Source organism: Heliangelus exortis, chromosome Z, assembly GCF_036169615.1.
Source record: "Heliangelus exortis chromosome Z, bHelExo1.hap1, whole genome shotgun sequence".
In the NCBI taxonomy this organism is placed as follows: Eukaryota; Metazoa; Chordata; class Aves; order Apodiformes; family Trochilidae; genus Heliangelus; species Heliangelus exortis.
The window spans coordinates 52,820,673-52,842,247 of NC_092454.1; the positions used below are offsets into that span (position 1 = coordinate 52,820,673).

Here is a 21,575-nt window from a genome sequence, read left to right on the forward strand (position 1 = left end):
CTGCCCAAAAAATACATATGTGAGACTGGCATGCATCATAAAGATTTCTTATTCCTATAATGTGTATAAACTATTATTTTAAGCAATTATATTTGGAGGAAGTACCATTATAAAGGCAATATTCAGCCTGTTTTATCAGCCACCAAGACAATTAAGAAAGTTTATGATTGAAAGGATTAATGATTATTCACAAGTTGGAGCTGAAAATTAATTCTGTGTCAACTAGCAGCTCCATGTTACTAGCATTACTGTTTGGCTATACATTTAAATATTCTTTCTCATCACAGTGATGACTGAGTAGAAAATTGCTAGAGAAATACTCCTACTCAGGCTGCCAGATCTGATTTTAATTGCTTTCATCTGTTGGCAGTGTTTCTATAGATTATAGAGTTTTAAGAGAATCATCTCAGCACAGCTTCTCAGATATTCAGATTTTCCATTTATTTGTCGAGACACAAAGGAAGCTTTAAAGTAGTGCTTAATCTGGTAAACATTTTTCTCTTTCATGCTGCAATTGATGTCTTTACTAAAATAGTACTAATGGAGAAGAGAACTGAAGATAATAATTTGTCACTATGTTTGTGTATCTGTAATATATATAATAAGACAGAATTAAGAAGTGATGTGAAATTTTGAAGAAAAGTATGAAGATTTAGAAATAAGTGACAAATGGCACAAGGTGTAATATGGTAGGTCATCCTTGACTATCCAGATACATTTTAATATATAACTAATATAACATAATGTATATTATAAGGCCAAGGAAATATAGTAGATTCATGGATCTAATTTTTCTTAAGGCTTTTGCTGTCACCATCACTTAAAAAAAGAATTGGACAAGATTAGTATACAAAAGAGGCATGCTAAAAATGTCAATTACTGGGCTAAAAGACAGTAAGCCTGGTGGGCTGCTTTGAGACTTTGCACATGATTTGTGAGACTTCAGTTTTTCTTGTTCTGATGGCAGCATAAAAAGCAGAAAGCTCTGATGAGCTTCTGACAGTGCAGTGCAAGGAGATAAGCAAGAGAAGACTGAGATATGTTGTAGTCATGGTAAAAGCAGATGTATTTTTAGATTGTGTTTATTTAAAAGTATTAATGACATTGCATAAAGCACTAATAAAATCACTCTGCTGTACTGGGCACAGTTTGTATTGTGGCTGTAAAAAAATCAGGTGTGAGCAGATAAACAGTGATTGTGAGGCTGACCAAAGGAATGGTGTCTCTAACAACACAGAGACCACCAAGAGGTGGCTTGGTTATGTCAATGAAGTTACTTAAATTGAAAAACTGTTTTGACTTTAAAACATTAAATTGACAATTAAGGCATTTAGAATGGAAATTGGAATGCTTATAGTACTCACAGGTGTGAAATTCTGAGAAGAAACAATGTACCTGAATCTAAAGTGGAGCTTGATCAGTTTGTGAAAGGGATGACATAGAGTGGTTCCCAGCAATAGAAGGGTATTGCAGAGTTCTTACCTGCTAAACAAGCATCCTGTAAGAAATGGTATGTTGAGAAATGAATCCAATTCCTCCCCTGCTTGTAAGGAACATGTGTGTTAGAGAACATTTTTGTGGGCTTAGATCCAGGCTGCTGGGTTTTCATAAGAGTATTTGAATTAACAAGGCTGTGTTTCTGTATGAGGGATAATACTGATATTTTTAGGATACCGTGGCAGTTACCTTGTAAATAGCAATTTGCTGTTGCAGAGTGAAGAGATGTTAGCTGGGAGTACATCTCCAGATGAGTGCTGTTACTTGCATGCCGTAGAAGGTTGAGGAGCTTTTGAGGGTAGGGAAGCAGCCAGAGACACAAGATTGATAGGACCTGTGACACAATGATAAAAAACAAGTTTAATCAGTAACAAGAAAATAAGACATTCATCAAGTGCAGGCAGGTGTGGATTTTTACCTGTGTTTTCAAGATTGTTTAGACAGTTGACATCAGACTGTAATTGAATAAAAACTAGGAAAAAGAATCTTTCCACCTTAGCTAAATTAACCACTAAGTCACAGAAGTTATGGTACTCATGGGAGTTAAAATCAGGGAGAGAAGGAATCATACCTACCTCTACATCTGCTGCCTGATGGGGGAGTACATGCCATCCTCAAGACTGATGAAAAAGGATATTACCATTTTTCCTATTGTCCTTGGCACATAGTGTTGTGAAGACATTGCCCATCGCTCTCTGGGAGTGAATGGGAGACTGTTCATAGCCTGTCAGGATATTTTGTGGGCCAAATTTCAGGCATCTCAAGGCTAGGCTTGACTCACTGTTGGAATTAAACACTTGAGTTCTGAACGCATCACATTTTAGGAACCAAAGTATGAGGTTTTATTTTTGTCCCTAATGAGTAACAAGACAAGCAATTGCAAGGTAAGCTGTTAAGCGTGTTTAAACAGAGCAAAAAGACTGCAAATATTTGGGGAGAAATCCCATGGTTTTAGTGGGATATTTAGTGTCTGAAAACATATTTATATAATTAATATTATTACTGCATGTCTACCTCCTGTAAAAGCTCATTTTAAAATGGAGAGAAGGTTGTAAAGTAAAGTTGGCAGATGTTTGAAGCAGGATATTTTAATTCCCATTTAATTGTGTGCATTTCACATTTTGGAAAAAGTTAAATAATTGCTTCTGGTTTTGAGAAATATTCAGGGCTTTTGGCAACCTTTTTCATAGAAATAATCCTATTATTTCTGTATTATGACTTCTTATATTCAATAAGAATTGCATATGAATTGCAAATCCACAGACTTTTTATGCCAGCACATATCATACAGCTTGTTCTAAAAAGAGAGTAGGAGGCTGTGTGCACTTCTCTTTATAGCAGTACTCTGGGTTTCACTCATATCAACAGTTCTTTAGCGCCTTTCTTTATAATCTATTTTTTAAAAATCTGCTCCATACGCTACCTGCTCTATCTTATGTGTTACCTTGGCAGTCATTTGTCATTATATTTTGGTAATCGTATTCACTTCCAAACTGCCCTGTTAATGGTTAATAGTGAAAGAGGAGCTGGGAGTGCCAGATAATAGGAGAACTGACAGAGACAGACTGCATCCTTCAGTATGAATAATACTTTTATTATTTTAATGAAGAAAATGCTTATAGGATGACATGTATAAATACGCAGCAGTGTTTCCCAGTATTGCTCATTTATATTAAACCAGAGCCCATGAACAACAATTTTGCATTGAAGTGTGACCACATTCTATTTGGTGATGTTTTCTTTGGAAATTTAAGTGTCTTTTATAAGAAAATGAGGGTAGACAGAAAATGGATTTTGTGCAATATACAAATAAAAACAATCTGTTAGTAAAGCTATAAATATATTCCCTTTGTTTTAGAGCACAGCAGTAATTTAAAATCCTCTCTCAGTGTGTTGGCCTAAAACTGAAAGAAAATTAAAGATTTACTGTAGCAAGGGGGCATTCAGTTGATCTGAACTCACACCTCTGTGGCATTCAGCCAAATAAAGTGGTGAGCAAGAATGATTAATTAATGGTGCTTTGTTTCATCTCAAGGTGTGCAGAAACAAGAGGTGGTGTGTAAAAGACTGGATGACAACTCCATTGTACAAAACAATTACTGTGACCCTGACAGTAAGCCTCCAGAAAATCAAAGAGCCTGCAACACTGAGCCTTGCCCACCTGAGTAAGTCATTAATCACTAAGATGGACACATGTTTTACATGGATAAAAAAGTCTTTGTAACCTATAGTAAATCCTGTTGACCAGATGTGTATAAAATCCTCATCTAGTATTAGAGTCCTGTCTTACCAGATAGGATATTTGATTTTGGTTTTTGTCATGGTTTATTGTTTTTCTTGAATCAGTTATGGAAAATACATACTTTGACCCAGAGCAGACCTGACTTAACTGAGGAACAGTGATATTGAAACTACACATAGCAGCTCAGATACTGTCAGTATAAACATACTTGCAAAGCAGTTTCTTAGAGTGTGTCAGATGTGGTAAATAGTTCTCGTTGTAGAAGAGTGGACCACTTTTAAGGCAGCAATAATAGAGGTGAGACTAAATTTGCAGGAGATATTCATATTACACACTGAATGTTTGCCATATTTTTAAGTATATCAAAATTTGGATTGAAATGTTTACAGTAATGCTGTGTGCCTTTAGGATTAGGTGTCTGCTTAGTTACATCAGTTTATTTTTATTTTTAAAGACAGTTGTATGCTATGTATTGAAAACACAGCAACTCACTTACTAAAAAATGAAATTTGACAAGGACCTATAGCATAAATTAACCTTACAACAAAAGCTGTTTAGAAACAGCTGTCACATTTTGCATAAGAATTTGAGCAGATATAGAACTCCTTGTGTTTTGAGGCAAATTTTGGGAAAAGTGAAAGAGAAAAAAAGTTCATTGATTCACAAGCTGTGGTTAGTTTAAATTTGATAATGTGTAGCTGTATTCCAGTTGGGCATGAAAATTATTAATGCTGATTAAATGTAGATATTACATAATAAAGAAATACCGTGGTCTCTTAAAAACTGTAAAATTTCAGCATGAAGCACACTGGAAGGAATGAGACAGGACTATGATGTATTAAAATGCAAACAAGTCTTTATGAAGTTTCTTCCCAGACTATCAGCTGCTTCCCTGGTGTGGTAACTGGGTGCAGGATGGCAGAGCAAGGTCTTCTACACTCACTCCCCCTTTGTCATGCACACACTCATTTGACGTAAAGAGAAGTGAAACCTTTGCACTGTTTTCTCTTTGAGTGTGTTTGAATGTGAATATGCTATTTCACATACAGCTCTGAATTATGTCTAAACCATTGTCCCCTACAGTATGTGTGTAAATACATATTTATTTTTAACTTGTGAGGATGCACACTTGGATTCTGTTTGGATAAACTGTCTAGCACAGCTGTAAGTGCATGAACTCAGCTCTCACACCCCGTACTGAGAGCAGAACTTGGGAAGTGGTCAGTTCCTTTTTACCAACACATTCCTGTCGCTTCCTCTGAATGGCTTAGTTATTAACAAATTAGAACTTCAAAAAGAAGTGTTAACACAGCTGTTCTGAACTAGCTAGTTTTTATTTTTTGCACTGATATTATTTTGAAAAACAAGGGAAAAATCCCAAACAACCCAGCCACAAAGCAGGATATGTTTGTCTTCTCCCTTCAGTACAGCAGGGATGTTGATGAACATGGTGAAACTCAAATCACCAAGATTCAGAAAGTGGATAGTTTGTGTTAATCCGCATCTGCTGATCAGAGCAGTTCTTCCCACATCTGTCCATTCTGGTGTTTTCTACAAGATGAATACAAACTCCTAAGGAAGGGTTCTTGATTCCTGATCCTTTAAACAGCCTTGAAAAGGACTGTTCGGCTTGCAGATAGTTACCCAAAGAAGTTTACCCATTTGGCTGAAAGATTTATTAGAATTACTCCTCATGCAGAGTAGCCAAATATTTCCTTTTTTAACTAACACAGTTCCACTTTTCTTGCTGTATATACCAAAAGTTCTGAAAATGTAACTCATTCTAACTGAATGCCAGTTACATTTTTCTTGATGTACCTGAGCAGTAGCAAAGACTGTGTCCCTAGTGTTTTGTTTCTTATTAAAATAAGTAACTCTTGAAGTTCCAGATTTCAAGAAGTGATACAGGTAATTCTCATAGTTCTAGGAATTATGAATACTATCTTGTTATACAGAATAAACATAAAAGGTACCTGAGAATGCATCTGAGCAAATCATATTACCAAGTCAAACCGAACATTTCTGCTTCTCCAAAGCTCAGAAGTACTTCTAGTTCTCCCTACTGTGGTAAAAGCACTAAGAATGGCAAAATTCTTGCCACAAAGGTGGCAAAGAATTACAACCTAGTTCTTTCTTCTGTCACAAAATCTAGTGTGTTTGTTTGCATCTCTGCATTGATCTGGATACAGCTGAGAATTTATTACATATTCTGTAACACAAGACAGAACAGCAGCACATATTTTTTTGACAAAAGCTTCAGAAAATTACTAGTTCTGTGAAGTGACTCCAAGTATACCTCCAGGAGCTTTTTGTATACCTTTAACATTTATCAGTAGACATGGACAAAAAAACCTGCTACAGCCTGTTAACAGCTGCTTCAGTCTCTCTAGCAGCACAAAGTAATCTAAATACACTATAGAACTCTTGCCTTTTACTGTATACACACAAACACAGAGAAGTTCCCTCTTTCAGCTATCATGCAATGCTTTAGTTTTTTTAACCATTTGTTGACTTAACTTGTGATGAATTTATCTTTACTAGTGTTCGCTTTGCTTTCTCTAAATAAGAATATTTTGCATTTCAGTTTTTAAAAATATATAGAAACGCTTTATAATCAGATGAGAATTAACTCTCCGCCCAATTTTGACATCAGTTTCTTGAACTGTGATGATACTAGCGAGGCAACCATCTTGGCTCTAAACTTGTGCTTGTAAACTACAGCAGGGGTTCTCAAACACTTCCAATTGGAAACTACTTTCAGTGAAATAACTTCAGGAAAGTCCAGTACAAATCTCCTAAAATAGCTGCAGTTTTGCCAGGCTCAAGACTCCTTTCTGACTACTGTAGCCTAGGCAGAAAATGGCTGCTCTGGAAAAAGTGCAAGGCAGTATTATTATTGGAAGATACGACTGCAGCGAGGCATAAATTGAAATGTTCAGTAAAAAGACCCACAAGTTTCTACTTTATTTCACTGTGAATACATGTATTGTTAACAATGATTTTGGTTTCATAACTTAAACTGTTTGTATTCTGGGTTCATGGAATTACCTGCACTGTTTCTGAAATGTAGTAACTGAGTCTCCTGCCTTTTCTATCCAGATGGTTTATAGGAGATTGGTCAGAGTGCAGTAAGACCTGTGATGGAGGAACGCGTTCACGAACAGTTCTCTGTATCAGAAAAATTGGACCTTCTGAGGAGGAGACACTGGACAATACCAACTGTTTAACACACTGGCCTATTGAGAAAGAACCCTGTAACAATCAGTCCTGTCCCCCACAGTGGGTTGCTTTGGACTGGTCTGAAGTAAGAAATTTTGTTGTGTTGGCTCATGGGTAACAGTGGAGACAAGGACTCTGACTCACCACAGAAAATTAGTACATTTTTATCACTGCTTGCTAAGTAAAGAATTAATGAGAAATTTAAAACCTCTAGATGCAGTATTGAAACATTTTTTAATATTTTCTCCCTTTCTGTGTTGTCAGTTCTGTTATTTGTGACCTGTTTTTTGTTTGGTTTTTTTTTCTCACAATAGTTGAAAAACAGTAAAATAGAGATAAAAACAGTAAAATGCAAAACAGAATAGAGTAATATAGTGTAGTGTCCATTGGTTTTTGAACAGACGAATAACTGGATAGTAGACATGGAGGCTTTACAGTATCAGAAGACAGAATAAACTTTTATTTCATCTGAAGTAACTGTGTTGATGTGAAGCTACAACTGTTAGCAATGTGCCTTAGGAGGCAGCCCTGAAAGTTGGTATTCTCTTAAGAAATCACATCTTCCACTGAGTATGGTGATGCCTGTTATCCTGTAAGTCAGGCTGATAATGTATCTTATAGTGATTCAGGTATTAAATTTGAAGGATGTGAGCCAGTGCAGATGAAAGGAAATACATCTGATTGCATTGACAGATACATTTGAATCATGCTGCAGTACAGGCAAATCAGACTGCAAAAATGTCTGTATGCTTTTTCAGATCCTTACTATCATGGACTCCCATTTTACCCCACTTTTAATCTCAAAGTATTCTTTGGAGAACTTACAGTTTAGGATTTCCTGAGTCTCCACGTCCATGTTCTTGCAGTCAAATGCATCTGTATCATGTAATTGGTTTCATAAATTGATTAAACCGTCTTTCGAAATCAGTTAATTTGGGGGTTTCTCCTACTGCTTCTTGGAAACCTATTCCTGAACTTTAGAACATAAGAACATTTCATGCAGTTCAAAGACTAATGTTCTGGTTCCATGCTGCTCTATACCTGTTTACTTTTGTTACCTGAAACATCCCTTTTTTCCTTTGCAGCTGTTATTCGTAAGGAATTAATTCATTTTGATCATATTGTGTTTCATGCTTCAGTTTTAAGTTGTCTTTCTGAGAATGTATTTCTAGAGTTAAATGTGTGTATTATCCCAGAGTAGTTTTCATGTGAGCCTCATTCTTTTGTTTTCTGCCTCTACAGAAAATAGCCATAACCTACAGTGAATCACTATACCCTAAATAAGCTTTGTGTTCTACAGTCATCACATACTGATTATGTAATGTTCTTATGCTCTTAATATATCCAGATCATTGCACTTCTTTTTTTAATTTCTTGGATGTGTTTGGTTTTGGGTTTGTTTTTTTTGTTTTTTTGTTTTTTGGGAATGACATGATCTTGTGTGTCATACTGCAACAATTCATTTCTGTTAGTGTTGTCTTCATGGTACACCAGTTCTTTCTGAAGAGCAAACCTCTGTAGCATCACAGTCAGTTAGCTGCTTGTGCTGTCTGCTGCTTTCATTAACTTTAGAAATAGTTAACAACTGAAACTACTCTTGTATGAACGTCATTAAGCAGACTAGAAAGAGATGAGTAAGATCAGTCCTGTGACTGATCCTTAGAAGGTCTTTGCAGATAGCATTTCTCAAACCCTTAACTTTGTTCGTTTCTTGTCCTTCTTTCAAATACCATACAGAAGCCCAGGTAGGTTAGAAGTATTCCATTTGCTTTGTCTGAAAAAATGAAGGGAGACTATTAGAATAAACTGGAATGACCTACGGGTGAAATGCTAGTGTTTCATTGTATCCCATTTTCTGTGTACTTCTTTGCCTTTAAATGGATATTCAAATTAAATGGTAGGTCACTATATAATCTAAAGAAGGTTGTGCTGTAGTTGCACAGATCTGTTCTATGCACAGATACTTTCAGCTTCAGAAGATGTTGTAGTCTCTGGAAATTAAAAGCATAAAGAAGCAAGCCTATCAGCATCATTGTGAGCACCCATCAAAGGGAGGGGTACTTAACAGCTGTTGCCATAATTTGTTATTATAGGTTATATGGTTCACTGAGTCATAGAATAGTTGAGGTTGGAAGGAATATCCAGAGGTCATCTTGTCCAGCCCCCACCCTGCTCAAGCAGGGCTACCAAAAGCTGGTCTGGACTATGTCCAGACAACTTTTTAATAATATCTCCAAGGCTGTAGACTACACCAGTTATTAGTAAATTACAGTCAAAGAATTATGGCAGTACTTATATCTTCAGATTAAACTGCAGTGTATTAAACTACAGGTGCCATGGAAACTGTTGTTGTTCATCTCCTTGCTGTCTGAATTGCTTGGATATTAGCTGAAAAAAACCACTTCTGTAGGCAGTTTAAAATTATTATTATACATGTCATTTTTCTTAGAAGAAAATAAAGACGTGTCAGTTGCTGTACAGGTAATGGGTTTTGTTCTGTAAGAAAGTACAAGTAAAATGCAATTTAATGAGCTCTTATATCAAAGAAGAATCTTCCAAAATATAATGTGAACCTCTGCATTTTTTAATTCTCATTAATTTGTCAGACAGATACTTTTGCTTATATTCTCAATCTCCTGTTATTTGTACCAGGTTTTGTTAACAATCCACTATGATAAAACAGTGAAGTCATAGATAAGCATACTTCAGTCTGTCTCTAGTTTTACTTAATTTTAGATATTTTTAAATTAGTTCTACAAAATGTCATCAGTCTTATATTCTGAAACCTGTAGAAAAGTGTTTTATTTCTGGAACTTTTTTCAGTGTAGATTACGACCTCAGGAATCATAGAAACGGAACAGCGAAGTTAAAATGTGTATTTTTCTGCATGCAGAACATTTTTTTCAACCTCACAGTTAGACTGCATTTCCCACAAGAAGCAGGGCACCAAAATCAAGGTAGAAAAGGTATTAAATGGTCTTTGTCCCTACTTGAAAAGGTACAGTGTATTCCATCCCTTTGTGAGTGAACCTGACTTAGACCAGAAAGGAATGGGGTGAGAACAAAAGAGTGGATGAGTAAGAGGGGATGTTCAGTTGAAGGCTATCATACCACATCTGTGTCATTGGTAATTTTTGATGATGGATGCAAAGAGCTTACAGTACTTTATTTCCAACTGGAATATCTAATCATCATCTCAGCACTAACAAATAATACTACTTACATGAAAAGTTACACAGCCGTAGATAAATGTTGTCTGTATACATTTGCTCCTCAAGACATTGGTCAGGAATGCATTGTTCTTAGAGCTATCAGCATTGTCACCCACATAAGAAGCTTAAACTTTTTAAGGTCTTCATATCCAGCCTTTTATACAGCAGGAACATATTTTGAAACAGGCAATACATGATAAAAATGAAACAATTATAGAACTTTTTTACTTGATAGTCCACTTGTTGAGCATCAACATAGTTACACATTTGTTTTTAATTTTCAGTGATAATTATAAAAAAATTATGTATCTTTTTGGTCTGACAAACAAAAACATTTTATAAACATAGAGATTAAATAGTGCTAGGAGAATGTGAAAGTCTTTATATTGAATAGTAGTTAATAGTTGTCACTTGCCCCGTGAAAAGTAATTATTCTCAGGTAGTGTCAGGTTTCCCATAAATTTTTTTGTGGTTTGCAATAGCTTGAGTTTTGATGTGAAGCATGATAATAATAATTATTATTATTATTTTGCCCACTGTAAACTGGTACTTTTATATTTTTATAGAAAAAAAGTAATCTAGAAAAAAAAAAAAAAAAAAGAGGATTTCTTGAGAAGAGCCTTATCAAACAAGCACATTTACTTTGCATTCATATTACCATTAGTTATGACTTCCACTGAGTGAGTCAAAATTCTAGAAGCATTTAGTAATGGAAGACACTTTTTCCTGTTTTTGTTTTGTCTGGGTATTTTGTCTCATTTTGTCTCATTTTCTTTGGAGACATAAATTTTTAGTTAAATTCTACTCATTTATTTTTGGTGATTCAGTATTATTGTAGGCAACCTATTTCCTTACTTCACTTTCATTTCTGGGGACAGGGTGTAATCCATCTTATTTAGTGGAATTTCTTCTATGACTCAGGAAAGTGGTTTTTTTAAGGGCTTTTTTTTTTCTTCTACTACATACCAGTAGCTGAAAGAAGATTTTTTCTCAGATGGCAGCTTAGGCACAGGTAAAATTGGGCACAGTAAAGTTTGAATCAGTCACACATCTTTTTGAAACTATGTCTTAGGGATTTTTCCTTTTTTTGTCCCAGTTATGTCCTGGCCTGTGTGAAAGGTCTTCAATGTGCAACCGCTTGGATATTGCTTCAGTTCCATGTAGTATTATTTCTCAGATAATATTTTGTCTCTGCAGCTGCTTTCATATGAAAGGCAATTCCACTCTTGACAGGTTTAGCGTAATCTGTATGTAAGGTTCATGCTTTCAGAAACTGATTTTGGTCCAAACACTGCAGATATGCTTATGGGATAAGGGTTAACATGCCAGTACGGAATTCTAAACTGTGCTTGCAAAATCCCCTGGTCAGATGTTAAAGGACAGATCTGGGGAAGGGCTTGAGTTCTAATTTTATTAGCAATTGTCTTTTCCCCATTCTGCAGTTGCAAATGACAGCTGATACTCAGTAGCAAAAGGAAGAATGGGAGTGGGAATAGGAGGAAAAGCAGAAGTTGCCAGACCTTCTTTTCCAAGTACCAACTTATTTTCGGCTTGCTGTTAGAATGAGCAGAGGATTCATAAAAGAACGAAAAACAAGGACTGTGTGAAAAAAGAGTTTAAATTCAAACAGGAGAGGAGAGAAAAACATGCAATGTAGGACAGCGTATAATATTCCTATCTCAGTATCTGGTTTCAGTGGAGTCCAATAAAGCATATATCTTCCATTTGTGTTCATTGTAACTAAGCAGTCTGCAAGTGAGGTAGAGAAAGACTATACTAAGGTGACAGTAAGATTGGAGAGTTCCAATTTCCAAAGCGCACTCAGGTTTGTTTCCTAATAGTGCTGCATGTGGCAGACCTTTCTACTTTACAGCACAGTGCTTTTTGTAAACCTAACAAAAGGCTAATATGTAACAAAGGAAATGGTAGCATAGTTGCCTAAACATAAATAGAAAAGAAAATCTGTATTTGTCAAATTGAAACTTAATACAGCAATGATCAGGCAGCTTGCTTGTGTTTCTAAATGTTTTTAAATTATACTTTTTATTATCATGTAATTATAAGACAAAAACCACATTCTCGTATTTTCCATAATAAAATTCATGACACTTTTATTAACTTTTTATTTAAATTTTAATTATTTTTTTTATATCAATATTTTTAGTGCACACCAAAGTGTGGCCCAGGATTCAAACACCGAATTGTTCTGTGCAAAAGCAGCGATCTTTTAAAAACTTTTCCAGCTGCACAATGCCAAGAGGAAAGCAAACCACCAGCCCGTGTCCGCTGTAGTTTAGGCCGATGTCCTCCTCCTCGCTGGGTTACTGGAGACTGGGGGCAGGTAAGAGATACCACAGGCAAATATTGGTTGCTGTTGGGTCTCATTGGCACCTTCTAAGGATGCAGGAAATGGGTGTGATATGGTTCCCATGACTGAAACAAAAGCTTTTCACCTATTTTTCTCAGTTTGAAATGTTATTCTGAGTTGTCTGCTAAGCTGTAATGGATTTGTTGACAGAAGTCTAGTTCCTGTATGCAGTATGCATTTGTTGAAAAATTAGTACTCCTTATTACAGTTTTTTGAAAGGGGATTTTGAGACACAGCAATGCTGCAAGGCTTAGTTTTAAAAAAATATTTAATTATTAAGAAACAAGAAGGAAATAGAAGGCCAATTCTGATTTCAGTAAGCTATCTGTTGTAATATCTACTTCTGCATCTATATCTACATATCGATGCCTGTCTATATTTATCTATATCTGTCTATGTATGTATCTATTTAGCTCTCTCTTTATGTATCTCTCCACCAGAAAACCTTTGAGAGTTTTTTAAAAGATTTATGTGTGTGGATCTTAGGAATACAACTTAGCACTGGACTTGGTAGGCTAAGGTTACTGGTTGGACTCAATGATCTTAAAGTTCTTTTCCAGCCAGAATGATTCTTTTTTACTGGGAGATTCCTTCTATCTTTATTGATTTTTACTTCCCAGTTATGTTTAAAAAATAATGCATATTTCATTGTTACTGTTTGCTGAATAATTTGCCACTGTTGAAAATAAAACACTTTAGCTTAAGTAATCATGGGACAAGAATTTGTGTTATTGCAGTCTAACTGGCTTTTCTTTTGTGACAGTTGTTCAGATGCTAATTTATCTTAAACTGATATTGTACTAAAACCACTGCTTAGTTATAGATTTAAAATATGTTTTGATACAGCAAAGTATTTTTGTTTGAAAGATAGCTTCTTTTTTCCTTAAAAACAGTCCGGCAACAGATTTCAGTTCTTGTACTCTTTTTTTTTTTCTTTATTCTAAAGTGTGTATTTCTCTTGTGAAAACATGCACTTAAATTATAGTCTTATACTTTGAATCTGACAGGCCAACTTTGCATTGTGTTTCGTTTTCTTTGGAAGACAAGTGCTTGCATATACTGTCAAAAAAGAAGAATTCTAGACTATTTTATAAAAATTATTATCTGTATAAACTAGATCTCTTCAGATGCCTGTCTCTTTAAAATTTCTATATGTGTACTGTTCCTGATTGTTTCCCTGTTATGTTATTACTTAACTAAAAATTGGATCCAGGTGGGTTTATATTTTTATCTTTCTGGTTTTTAGTGTTCTGCACAGTGTGGTCTTGGGCAACAGATGAGAACAGTACAGTGCCTCTCATATACTGGACAAGCATCCAGCGAGTGTCCAGAAACACTTAAACCTCCATCAATGCAACAGTGTGAAAGTAAATGTGATAGTACTCCCATTTCCAACACAGAAGGTAGGTTTGCCACCTAAATATAATATATTCTGGAAAGAGTAAAGTGACATCATCAGCATTACTGCATTAATTTATCAGAAAAGGTTTACATGACGTCATCTCTGAGTCTGTGAACGCATTTTTTACACATTTTTCCTAATTGGTCATTGTAGTTTAAAAATGAAGTCAATAGAAACCTAAAACAGGTTCTTTGTTTAAAAATCACTTCTTATAAAATAGAGCTTAAGTTGAGGAAAAATTCGGTTGTTTTCTTTCATTAATTCTCCATTTTTTTCATCAGGTCAGTGGAAATATCTGTAATAGCAGGAGAAGCATGATATAATTCACTGACCTTTCTACCAACTTCATCTGTGGTTAACAATGTAGTGGCAAAAAAAATTTTAATTACATGTTCATTGGAAGAGTAGGACCACAGACTTAATGCTACACAGTGCTATGAGGCTGTTCTTACGCTTTGACTTCTCAGTTTTATCTAATTAACTTTCAATTTATTGGATTTTTCAAATAATTACTGTATTTTTTTACATGATATAGTTTAATCAGACTATTAACTAGCTTCATCATAACATACTTTTGCTAGAGGATATATTAGGTAATAGTACCAAGAAAAGCTGATTAATGTTTATGAAAGGCTCCAGAGCTGAGCCCATAAATTGTCCAAGCCAAACTATTAGGAAATGCTATCTTCAAATTATAATTAGAGTGCTGGGCAGTTAAAAAAAAGTTGCCTCATTGATTGTAAGAATGTAGAACAGTTGCTTACCAGAGTACATTTCATTTTGTGTGGAAGGGGAAAAGGAATAAAAAATTTCCAAAAAATACATGTCCAAAAATTAAGAAAGATTGCATAGCAATAATAGTTCTTTTAAAAGTTATTCCCTAAATTTTAATATTCTCTAGATGTTAAGGACTTGACCCTGATGTCACTAACACTGCCTCTATTAACATAATCTCTGTGCAGGATACTAGTGTATCTTCTACACAGGTTCTCCAGCAGCATTGGAGGTCAATATTTTATTTATATGGAACAAATACTCTGATTTAAATTTTTTCTTAAGGAGGCAGATTTGTGATTCAGACTGCCCTGATTTGGTCTTCATTCAGTACCTACCATATCCATTCAGGTTCACTCCACAGGTTCAGAGTTGTCATAGAAGTCTCGCTGATGGAGACGTCTTTGATGAAATGGGAGCATACTAAAATCTTCTTGGAAGTACACTGGTGATTCAGTATACAATCTCCATCATTTACTACTTGGAAGTTGTAATTTTAAGTAGAGGTCTAGAAAATATTTCTGTTGTGGTATTTCCTTGTGGATAGTTTTGTGAGAGTGGTATATGCTGCCTGAATGCTCGCCACTCTGCAGGGGCAGTGGGATGTGAACTCTGTGTCACCAGTGTTTGAGTTTCATGGAAGGAGTGAGGTCTCTCAAAGGGAGGGTTCTGCCCCTTGCAGGTGCACCTATGTAGCAGAGCACACCTGCTCAGTTGTAAAACCTTTGTCCAGGTGCCTCCAGGTAGCACTGCCTTTTGTGTTGGGCCCCTCTGTGCTGCAAAACCGACTTCAGCAACAAGACATTGGTTGGCAGCAAGGTCAGACTGGTTTCCTATTTCAAACTCCAGAAAACCTCATGATTCACTTGTCAAACTCTGGTGCCTGTAGGTTATGGAACCCATTCAACAATTTGCTAAATTTAGTTTTACTAACCCAAGATAGGAACATGTATGTTTCTGAGGAACCTTGAGCCACTCTGCAGTATAGTGATCGTGTTGGTAAAGTATGGAAGTGCTTTCTTATTTATGTAAAATTACAGTCAGAGTTTTGGAGATTCAGAAATGATTAAAGAAAGTTATGATACATGTTGTCACATTTTACATCTGCTTTAGCTCTTCATTTGAACTCTTCATTGGTGATTTACAGTACTGTAGATGAGTTTTTGACAGGCTGCCACTGATGAGGATAACATTGCATTTGCTGCTGGAAGTGATCTACAGCAGCTTGTACCACATAATTTAAAATGTATTCAGAATTATTTTATTCTCTTAAGTATACATATGCCTGCTGAATCTAGACTGCCAAAGTTATCTGAAGCTTTACCTGAGAAACTGTTTTATCTACAGCATATTCCAGCAGTGCTTCTGTAATGTACTCCCCACAAGACACTTTCGATATCAACTGTGTGGGATGGAAAAGGAATCCTTCCTCTGTGCTGAGCTCCCTTCATGGGAGCCTGAAGTATAATCCACCGTCCAGTCTAGTCATTGAACTCATGAGTGTTTATTCATAACAATCATAATTTTCTCCATCCCTGTTAGCTTCAATGCACATTATATTTTACAGATTATTGCAAATGCAGAGGCATAGTAACAGTATGAATTATGTTAGATTTTGGATAACCTCTTATGGATGGATAGAACAACTCCTGAGAAAGAAGCTATAAAAATACAATAAGAAAAATCATATTTCCTGGTTGTCTAAAGTGATCATTTATACCAATAAATGATAATTCTTCCATGACAATTCTTCCAGTGGGCATACTTCTAAACGTCTGGGAGAGAAAAATAATCTATATATTTTTCTGGCTTTTTAAAATGTATTCTGTGCAGTATGCTGGACTAGGTAAAAAAGGAGCAAGGTGGATGGATAGAAAAGCAGCAAGGTAAATGTAAAATTTTCACTGTGTTTTAATTTTTTATTTCTGATTTTTTTTCTCTTTAATGCTTTTAATTATTAGAGTGCAAAGATGTTAACAAAGTGGCATATTGCCCACTGGTGCTGAAGTTCAAGTTCTGCAGTCGAGCATACTTCAGACAGATGTGCTGCAAGACCTGCCAAGGACACTGACCCACAGCAAGCACAGGAATGTGCCTTGTTATTGTCATTGTGGAAGAGTGTCCACCGAGGAGAGCCACACAGCGGAATGAGATTGACGTCCTTGCAAACGCATTACCCTGTGGAAAACGTAACCACTGGTCAGCCCCAGCTGACAGGATTTCAATATTATTTTAACTTCTGTGAAGTGGGATTTATTAATCCAAAGTGCTGGACACAGTATAAGGAGGGCATGCCAAATTGGAAAGATCCACACAACACATATAGAATAGTTTACTGTGGAACATTTGTGTTCTTTTGACTAAATCCAATAGTCTGTTTACCTCCTTGGACCATTAAAATAATTTTTATTATGGACTTAGCAATGACACTGAATCCATTTATATTTAAAACTGTTTCAAATGTAGCTGTTATGACTTGGTCTACTATGGAAGTAAAGAAGAATCAAAAAAATGTTAAATCATAGCTTAAAAATGTTAACTATTTTATCTCACAACACAGCACCACAATTTAAATTATAAAAAGAGCTTGGAAATGTTATTTAAGGAGCAGAAATTTAAAAAAAAAAAAAAAAAAAAAAGTATTTTTCCTTCATTCCACCTAATTCCCTTTGGAGTAATCCATATTTCCTGAACACTGCTGTGAGCCATATATAAAGCTATATTAAATAGAACAACCATGAGGGACTTAGTTTTAAGAGGTGCAACAGTTATTGCAGTGGTGCATGAAATACAAGTGTGCTATGAAATGAAATCTGTGTTGCAGCTTTATAGCCATCTTACCATTGTACAAGTGAAGCTGAGATTTCCACTGAAAGGGAATATATTTTAATATCATGGAGCAGGCAGATTCCCAGCAGTGGTGAAGACTGTATTGCTAGCTTCTTCACTACTACCTTAGTGGTTGCTTGTAGCTTAAGACTCTGACTTCAGCTCACTTTTGTTTACAACACAAGCCACAAAAAACAACTTTGTGAGCATCTAGATCTGGTTTACCTGTTACTTTCGATCTGCCAAACTTAAGGAATTCTAGTGCAAAAGATAAGCCTACTGTGTAGTAGCAAAAAGCTGGAAGTTACAATGGATTCCAGATGTTCCCTTCTTTGATACAACAGGAGAAGGGCATTTGCTTACAAGAAAGAATATTCAGACATCTGAATGGGCAAGGTTTACAACCAAAGAATAAGCAACTCGTGGAGGTATCTAGGTTCTGTTCAAATGGGAAGTCAAAAGTGTGCTTGAGCCAAGAGGCCAGTTGGACTGTAAGGAGTATGGCACACTGGAAAAAGGAGTGGCTAGAATGAAGTCTGACCACATTGATTCAAATCACCAGGTACATCTCTAAAGCTGGCCCATGTTTAAAGGTAGGAGCAGCCTTCAGTGTGAGACTGAACCAAACTTGTGACTCTGCATTAGTAGCTAGATGCCTTAATTATTCTGCTGCCTTACTCCACTTATTTCATAGCACCATGTTTTTAATATTTACCAAATACTTTGCATTCTTAAATGTGAAACCAAACTTAGCCAAGTCATACTCAAGAGCCCATCATTAAAAAGTTAGTTGTCATGCTCCTCTTCCCCTTTCACTTTTCAGTAACAGACTCAACAAGAGGATATGTAGGTACTTGTTTATGTTATTATATTGTACTTGAAAACATGCATTTTGCAGCAGGTACTTGATGAATGTGCTTTTGTGTCCAGCTATGCCTCCTTTGTTTTAGTGCAATTAAAATTATGTGAACAATAAGATGTTACAAATTCTAACTCAAATAGCACTTTTTAAAACAAGTACTCATTTCAGTGAAAATTAATTTCAAAATATCACAAGATTGAAGTGTACCAGTGTATTAACCAATAATAAGCCAGATGTGTTGCACAGTATTTACTAATGTGAATTGAGATGGAACAATAGATTTTGTTAAGAGGACTCATACTATGAAAACTCCCAAAAATATTGACAATCTGTCTGTGGGGTTTTGTGTAGCCCATGTATTCATGACCATCAAATTCCTGTCATCTGCTACCTCTTGCCAGTATTTCCACTTCCATATGCCTGTGACCAGTGGAATTCATTTTCACTTGGCTTGCGTGTATTCACATATATTTATCTGCTGCTCTCATCACCATGTAAACAACTCCTGCTAAAACTGACACCAGTATATAAAAAACACCTGATATTTGGGAGTTGCACATAGGGATTAAGGGCAGTATGTAGTCCTTCTTTGTTAAGTGAATTGACGTTTTATATCATTTTGACAAAACACCTTGGTGCTAGCATGCCCTGGCTAGGTCAAAAATACAATGAAAAGGGAAAGGGGTTGCTATGGTATTCCCTAAGCAAGAGGCCTCTTTTTATCAAGGTCTGGTTTTCTTTGGGGCATGATTTTGTTTATCAGTTAATGTGTCTTTTCAAGTAACAAAAAAAGGGTTTTCTATGTATTCAAAAGAAACCTTTTTTTTTTTTTTCCTTTTTTTTTTTTTTTTACCTCACTTAGGACGCTAAAATTTTAAGGAGTGTTTCCAAAGACACATTTTGCTCTCTTACTGGTGCTAGAACACTAGGGAGTCCTATGTTTACTCTGCAATGTAACAGCACTGAGGTTGGAATTTAAAGAACTCCCTGGAGCAATGTTGAATTATATTGTTAAAGGGAACAAAACACAGTGTATGGGGATTTAGAAACTAAGCAATGCTTCAGAGTAAGACTGAAAAATGAAACCTAATTAAATGAAAAATAATAGGTTTCTACAGCACAGTTCATTGCTGCTGCTACACTGTAGCCATTTATATAATCTAAGCTAAATAGTGTTATATTACTAAATAGTGACAAAAGGACTATATGTAGAGGCTATAAATATGACAGGCCTGGAATCAAATAGTAGGATACAAAATGTAGAAATCAGTCTGGTGCCAGTGTTTCCACTGAGCAATACTGTCAGCTGAAGACGATCAAAACAAAGAAAAATCTAGAGATTAAGCCTTGAAAGTGTATACACCCAGATATAGTCCATTTTGTTAGGAACTTTGTAATGGAGTGAATGTCACATAGATATCCTTAATAATACAGACTGAAATTACCTTTGTATTATTGTGATTAGTTGCTTATTATTTTATACTCAGTATTAATGTGGTACACTGTTACTTTATTATTATTATTTTTGCTTTTGTAAATTATATTCTAATTTATTGTCATGTTTCTTAACACTTGTTCTACATGCATTCTTCTGCTTGTAATGAAAACAAAAATATTGTAACACTTGATGCAGTGAAATTCCACACCAGGCACAGATTTGTTTTTAATATAGATAATTTAGGAAAATAAAACTACAGCTTTCAAGAATGATGCCTATGGTACAGTTGTCTATTCCCTGACATACAGTTACTAGAATTCTCTATGCTTAACATTTGCTTCATCAGATGCATCAAAATATATATAAGATGTTTTCTTTCAAGTAACATCCATATGTTATGCTTGAATCCTCTCCTTGGCAGCAGCAATGTTTGTCATATATAAGCAAGACAATAAGAAAAAGGATAAGTCATGAATGTGGTCGTGTGCATTGTTAGTTAATATTTTAGTCTAAGCAGTAATGTAGATCAAGAATGAAATTAATGGCAGCAAAACAATCCTGTACTTCTTCGGATGATTTTATTAGCAGCCAGTCAGTAATAACAATAACAATAAAATGTCCTCTTGCATTGAGCTTTTAAGGTTTTATCTGAAGTTTATCTGAGGCCATAATGTTTTGAAATAGAAAGTACTTTCAGACAACTTGGTTCTTAGGTCACTGTTGCTGAGAGGTGTTCATTTTCTTACCTGGTGCAGTGAAAATATCTCTGATCAAGCCCTATAAAATATTTCTTGTTTCTCAGTTAAAATCTAGCTTCTGGTTTAATGCAAACAATCACTCTGCTTTTATGAGTAAGATGTTAAAGAAGAGTACAGAGAACTTAAAACCTTTTGATAAGGTGCACACTACTTTTGGTTATTCTTTTTTATTCTGTTTACAAATGAGGATTTAAAAAACAATTACCTGCTTAAAAGGCACAGGTATTTCTACCGCTGCTCTTTCGCAGAGTTTTATTGTCTTACAGATCAGAAGTTAAAGATGGAGTAGTCTTGGTAAATAAAAGTCTTAATAATAGCTTTCTCTGTCATTCCAAAACTTTTTCTTCCATACCTTCACAGTACAAGTTATCACCTGATACTCTTCCCACTGTTGTTCAGTCTGCAGTACTGTACTTTCCCCTGGATCATGTATATTTTGGATTATAATGACAAACTGGGTGCACTGAAACAGATCTTCCTTCTGCTACCTTAAACCTAGCATCACCCGGGCTGACTGTAGAATTGCTGGCACATAAAATTCCCTTCAGTCTTTGTAAAATGCACTCTTCCTGTGCCTGAACTTCCTTCTGGAGCCAACCCTGGTGTTATAATTCTCTATTACACTTTTTCAGTTTATTTCTTGAGGAAATGGACCTCATTTTTACCTGAGATACTTGCTTTTCCTTTCTCTTAATACCACCCCCCAATGGTTCCTTCATGAGCGAAGTCCCTGTTCGCTCTCAAACTATCTGATCAACAAGAAGGACTTTTAAATAACCTCTGTAGAATGCTGAGCAGGCCTTGGCTATTTTGCTGACTTTCTAATTACTATTATTTTTTATTACTAGGAAATAAGATCCAGGAGTCTTCCATAGAGGTTTACTACTACTGACTGGATGAGTCCTGTGAGCCTCATCTGCAGTCAGTCACAATCTGAGTTTAGGAGAAGGCCACTACTACGCTGAGGCTGCCAT

The 21,575-nt window shown here is 35.6% G+C and overlaps 1 protein-coding gene across 2 annotated transcripts in view; it reads left to right on the forward strand.

Annotated features, from left to right (window-relative positions):
• ADAMTS6 (ADAM metallopeptidase with thrombospondin type 1 motif 6) overlaps positions 1-20,475 on the forward strand; it is a 133,246-nt gene extending 112,771 nt beyond the window's left edge. Inside the window, exons 21-25 of one of the 2 annotated variants that reach the window (XM_071731711.1) lie at positions 3,533-3,662; positions 6,839-7,043; positions 12,335-12,511; positions 13,785-13,941; positions 16,676-20,475. In XM_071731711.1, coding sequence (XP_071587812.1) covers positions 3,533-3,662; positions 6,839-7,043; positions 12,335-12,511; positions 13,785-13,941; positions 16,676-16,785 — 779 coding nt within the window. In that variant the 3' untranslated portion in view covers positions 16,786-20,475. The remainder of the gene's footprint in view (positions 1-3,532; positions 3,663-6,838; positions 7,044-12,334; positions 12,512-13,784; positions 13,942-16,675) is intronic. The other variant, XR_011723423.1, reaches the window with a different exon arrangement.
• Positions 20,476-21,575: the final 1,100 nt, after the last annotated feature.